Source organism: Microtus ochrogaster, chromosome X (assembly GCF_000317375.1).
Source record: "Microtus ochrogaster isolate Prairie Vole_2 chromosome X, MicOch1.0, whole genome shotgun sequence".
NCBI lineage: Eukaryota > Metazoa > Chordata > Mammalia > Rodentia > Cricetidae > Microtus > Microtus ochrogaster.
This window is the reverse complement of record NC_022026.1, coordinates 50,444,658-50,450,657: the sequence shown is the minus strand read 5'-3', so window position 1 is coordinate 50,450,657 and position 6,000 is coordinate 50,444,658. Positions and strand designations below refer to the sequence as shown.

General features: G+C 44.2%; 1 protein-coding gene across 4 annotated transcripts in view; it reads left to right on the top strand.

Annotated features, from left to right (window-relative positions):
• Positions 1-819: 819 nt before the first annotated feature.
• The window catches only part of Rps6ka3 (ribosomal protein S6 kinase A3), a 117,876-nt gene continuing 112,695 nt past the window's right edge, over positions 820-6,000 (top strand). For 2 of the 4 annotated variants that reach the window (XM_013350573.2, XM_013350572.2), the window contains exon 1: positions 1,246-1,298. Coding sequence is in view for 1 of the 4 variants with exons in the window: in XM_005358806.3 (XP_005358863.1) it covers positions 1,230-1,298 (69 nt within the window). In the remaining 3 variants the exon portion in view is untranslated. Of the gene's footprint in view, positions 843-1,197; positions 1,299-6,000 lie in introns of those variants that run through there. The other 2 variants (XM_013350574.2, XM_005358806.3) reach the window with 2 other exon arrangements.

The following is a 6,000-nucleotide window of genomic DNA, read 5'->3' as shown; positions in this document are numbered from 1 at the left end:
CCCCGCGCTCCTGCCTACAAGATATTTTTACTAACTCCTTAATCTCTGCCAAGAAGGGCAACCTTAAGGAACCTCTGTTTTCTTTGAAGATTTAGGTGGCAAGGCAGGGGTGTGACAGTCTGGGCTGAAACTCGAGGGTTCTACGTACTTGGGAAGGGTTATTGGGGCGGAGGTAGGGTGGGACGGAAAAAAAATCGCAAATACTAACAATTTAACAGAAGAATCAACTTGAAAAGCTTTGACTCAAACTGGGAGCTGAACCTACAAGCGGCTGGCTCCCAGGCACGAAGCGTCTTAAGTCCGGTCCAAGAAGAGGCAAAGGGGTCAGGTGAACACTCGGCATGTGATCCTGAAGAGGAAGAGTCTCGGGCCAGGAGGGGATGTGCCCATAGCCTAGGCGCGCCCACGCGCACCCCTGGAGGAGAAAGGCCGAAAAGACATCTCCCGCCTCCGCCCCAGGCTGCTAGCACGGGACTGCTCCCCCAGCGCCCTGCCTAGCTTCTCCAGCTGAGCGCGAACCCCTCTGCTCTCCCATTCTCAGCGAACCTCCAACCTGCTTGGACTCGTGGCAGTTAAAGTCACCCAGTCTCTCTCGTCCTTCCTGCATTGCCCATTTCTCCCCCCTCCCCAACTCCCGCCAACGCCCCCAAATCTCTTGGGCTCGCCCTTCCTGAAAGTAGGCGAGGCCCAGAAGCCGAGGCTGGGGAGAAGGAGAAGGGAGGGGTGGGGGTGGGAAAGGGGTGGAGCCGAGCGCAGCGGCCCGAGGGCGTGTCCTGCAGCAGCCACGCCCCTGGGTGCGCGCGGTGGTGGTGGCAGCCGTCCAGCCTCGCTCTGAAAGACAGGTATCGCTTAGACGCCATGTTGTGAGCGGAAGTGGGGGGGCGCACGACGGTCGCTTTAGCTGGGAGCGGGCGCGGGAACCGGCGGGGAGGGGAGGCGGGGGGCGGAGCCGTAGCCCGGGCGGCGGAAGGAGGAGAGGAAGAAAGGGGCGAGCCCTGGTGCCTGGCGGCGGCGCGAGGCTCTCGCTCGGAGTGCGGGCGGCTGTGGCCAGGCGCTGGGCATTCGGGCGGTCAGTGTCGGCGTCGAGCTCGCTCTCGGGAGCCGCCGCTGGTCCTGCTGCTGCTTCTCAACTCTGCCGGGCGCTCGAGCGGCGAAGGAGCCGGGCCGGCTGTGGGGCGGGTGGGGAGGGAGGAGGTGGTGAAGGCGGCGGGCCGGGGAGGGGGGGGAAGATGCCGCTGGCGCAGCTGGCGGACCCGTGGCAGAAGATGGCTGTGGAGAGCCCTTCCGACAGCGCTGAGGTGAGTGCAGCCGGGCGGCGGGGCAGACGCGCCCCTTCCCCACGCCCCCGCCGGCTAGCTCTCCTCCCCGGAGCTGCCCCTTTGACCACCTTCTCCGGCTCACATCTTGTCCCGGGTGCGGGATTCTGCCTTGGCTCGTTGGGGTTTGCCGATCTGTCTGTCTGTTCCTCACTCACTCACTCACTCACTCATCTCTCCCAGGCTCTTTTTTTGGGGGGCTGCGGGGCGGCTGCCGGTGTGGCGGCGCGTAGGGTTTGGAGTGGGCGCTGAGGCTTTGCAAGAAGCCGGTTTTAATCAACTTTGCGTGGGGGAAGCAGGAGGCAATGCGGGAGCCGGCGGGGAGTTGAGAAGTTTAGCCCTGCCGGCTCCAGGGCTTCTCCGGAATCTTAGCGACTTTGGGGTAATGGGTTCGGTTCACCCTGGAGCCAAGGCTTGAGTCTGGCCAAGGGAGGGGAGGGGATTGCTGCAGAGAGACGGGTGCACTCAGGGCAGGGTGGTGAGCCATGAGGATTTTGAGTAAGGGGTTCAGGACTGAGGGGCACTCCCGATCTGTCGCAGCGCTTTTCTCCGCTGCAAAAGAAAAACGGGACGCCTCCGGTACCCCACTCCCCGGTTTTTGAGGTCACTGAGTTGTAAGACCCTGAGTATAACTTTGTTTCCTGTCCGTGGAGGTGAACGGGTGAAATTCAAGGAGATCAGCAGTAGCTGTAAAGGGCTATCTGGTTTTCCTCGCCCGGGATCTGGTGACCATCCCTGAGACACCCACCCCGGTGTCAAAAAGCCCAAACAGTATACCCAAACAAGGCAAAACAGAATTTCTGCGGACACATCCCAGCACCGAGCTTTTCCCAGCTGCCCCTGTCCCAGAATCAACTCAAGATCTAAGAAAATAATCCAGACAAGATCCATTCCAGGGTATCGGCGCCCCTCTCCGGAGTGGAAAATCAGTTCCTGATGGTGGCGCGCCTGTGATTCTTCTTTCTTGACTTTTTGCTGCCTTCTGTCCTCGCAGCGGACTTTAGGGGATTACAGGATGATAGGCTGGGTGTGTGTAATAGTTACTGAGCGAGTGACCCCATTTCTGGAAAGCATGACTGAAACGCGGGGGTGGAATCGGGCAGGCTCTGATGAGTGGTGTTCTTGGCGGCAGCGGCTGCCCCTGCCGGCCTCCGCAGTGTGAGAGGTGGATAGGGTTACTGGTTACGTCAGTAAAACTCAGGCTCAGTTTGGTGTGAGATGCGGGACACTTACATTCTCCTGGAGGGGGAAAGGGGTGGAGGAAAGGAATCCATTCAAATCATTTTTCAGGTTTTTCTCCCTAGTCACTCTACTGCCATATAAAAATATTTGCTTGATCTTCCTAAATTCAGGAAGCATTCAAGTCCATATTTAATATATTTTGTTACAAGATAATGCCTTTAATATCTAAATACCTCTCAAAAATATAAAAGACGTAGACACATGTTGCCATGTTAAAAGGAAATGCCTGTGTAAAAAAAAAGAAATAGTGTTTTTACTACTGGCAGAATTACAAGAATATTATTTAAATTTGAGAGCCAATATGATTCCGTAAGCCTTTAATAACAAAGTTAAATTTAGAATGTTTAATCATCATTTGCCTGGATAGTGTGTAGAACACGGGGGCCTCTTTTTTTTTCTTTAGAAAAAAATTGCATTTAAAAATACATCAAGGTGTTAAAATGTTCCCAAAGTACTACACTTGTCGAATTGTATATGCTTAGTATTTGCTTTTTAATTTATTTTTTTCTTAGCTTTTTGAGACAGTCCAGGCTGGCCTGGAACTCACTATGTAGACCAGGCTGGCCTTGCTCTGACAGAGATCTGCTTGCCTCTGCCTCCCAAGCACTGGGGTTAAAGGCATATGCCTCCACGCCCAGGTGTGAGTCTGCTTTTTAAATACACACAGTAACAGTTATGATTCAAAATGAATCCACTGATAACATTAAAATGATTTATTAAAGCTATACCTCAACAAATTGCCTTTAGATAGTTTGTATCCTTTGTTTGCTAAATTGTTCATCCACATTTTTCCTTGGCATGTGTCAATATGCAGGGAGAAAGCATTTAAAATTCTACTTTATCCTTTTTCTGTATATATGTATAGAATTTAGATAAAGTACAAGCCCACTTATTTACCATCTACTGTATGCAAAGGTATTGTGCTATACCTGCTGTTTGATTTTATCCTTACTGTAACCCAGCAGAGAGGATTGTGGTCCCCATTGTTACAGATTAGGAAACTAAATTCAGTAGTTAAAAGCACAAAGATTATAAATAGTAAATGATAGAGCCATAATTTGAAACCAGGTAGATACAATTTGTGTGCTTTGCTTTATGTTAGAATAGGTGGTTTAAATCATTTGTCAAGGCATAAACATACTAATAGAGATCATGGTATTCTTCATAGGCAAATATAAGATCTGATTTAGGAAAGCATTAATTTATAATTATATATTAATAATATTATATATTAATGATGTGTACAAGAGAGTGTGTGTGTGTGCGCGCGCGTGCGCTCATATTGTTAGTGTCATGTTTTCCAAAGCATGGTGGATAAAATTCCATTGTAATTTCTAAAAATTTTTCTTACTATTCTGGCATAAAGTATGTCAGAACCAGGTATTGCCTGCCTAGGTTTATTAATGGTAGACTTCAACAGATTGCTTTTATATACTCTGTTTCCTTTGGTTGTTAAGCTATTGCAAGTAAAATGTTTCTTATATGATTTTAAAATACTGAAATCAGTGAGAGAACAGAGTTTTCATAAAAACAATATTGATACCCATTATTATGCCATCTCCTCCCCAGTAGACTTGCATCAGGGAATAATTGTATTTTACCAGAGAAATAACAGGGTTTCTAAAAAATATTTACTTAAGCAACTGCATCAGATATTTCCTCTCCTTTCTAAAAGATTTTAAGATTGTTCTATATAGGATTACATTTACAGTCTCATCACTAGATAGACTGAGCTCTTGAAAACAAACTCCTTTTTATTTCTCTGGATCCTCAGCAATTAACACAATGCCTGGCACATATATATTATGAACGCAATAAATACTAAGTGAATCATGAAGGTTTAGAATAGGGTACTTATGACTCTTAATCTATGTTATCATTTTAATTCCTCATTGAAATATGAACAATTTAAAAAGACCTGCATGCTCTAAAAACACAAGCAGTTTCTTCATTCCTTCACAACAGTGTTCCTGCTTTAAGACCTCACACAAGCCTCATGGTGTTCAAAAAAAAATCACTTGTGGTTGAACTCAAACATGGGTCATAACATGATAGGCTAGAACTAGGCCAAATGTTGAAGGCAAATTTACGATATTTAAGTACTACGTAAACAAAGTCAGGGTTATTAGAAGATCAAAATCACTTCCTAAATAGATATTCAGAAGTCCTTAGTATTGGATTACTTAAAGTTGCAAGTACTTTTTTTTTTTGATATTTGACTGTTAGGGGATGGATATCAAGGAATTGTGGTTCTTCTACAAATCCACTGCTGTCAGTGACAATATCACTAGATGACAAGCCTAACTTAAAGTATATATGGTTTTCCTTAGTTGCACTGGAGTTGGAATAAATGCTAATCTAAATAGAAAACAATGTACAAATAATAAAATGAAGGTTATTTATGCTCTTTAAAAATAAACACAATGCAATATATTATATATATTATGAACAATGTTCTTATACAATGTGTTGCATAAAAATAGTCACCTTGACTTCCTTTAAATAACAAGTACCTAACAGGCATTGAAAAATAATATATTTGATAACAAAAAAAGAACTTTGTATTGCAGCTCTTCAGTGAACATACAGCCATTTTTAACCTCAAAATTAGACAGTAATCCTTTTATAATACAGCACAGGGTTTTACAATATTTCTAGTATGTATTATATAGGTTTCTTGAGTTTAATTTGTTGGGAAAGTGTTTTATTCATCTATGATGATTGACTTTTAATAAATGTTTTATTAAGTTCTTTTTCCATTTCCTGTTTCATTTTTATCACTTTTCAGGTTTTTTATTCCTCCAAATGAAGATCTCAGACAAAGACAGGTATTCCTTCATGTCAGCTGTCAAGTTACTATGACACATTACTGAATACTTCATTGTTTTTAGTGATTCGGATACAGGACAACATTTTTTTAAAAAAAAATCCAGAAATCTGCTTTATTTTGGCAGCTGAATCCTGTGTTAGTAGACTATCCAAAATGTGAAACTTCCCCTGTTCCTTTGAACTTTAAGATAAAGAGGTAAAAGTGTTTACTTAAAGAAGCAAATATGGGCACACTTGGCCTTTTCTTTACTGCAGTTCTGGAAATCACAGTAAATATATTCTTAATTTTACATAAGAAAAATGACATAATTTAGATGTGCAGTCTGGAACCAAGGATTTGTCTTGGTAAGTTGTAAAATAAATAGAAGTATAGCAAATTATTTATCTAGAAATCTGAATTGCAGAATTGTTCTTAAACTTCACTTTAATTATCATCTACTAAAAAATTCATATCATTGTCATAGTTAACAAGATTTGCTCTATCCTTCTATGATCTAGTACATGTGTAATGAATGTCAGGCTGTAAATGATGAGTGATGTCAGAATGGCCTGATTCACTCATTGCACATTGGATGCATTAGGCCCAGTGGCTCCGATTGTAATGAAGGATAAT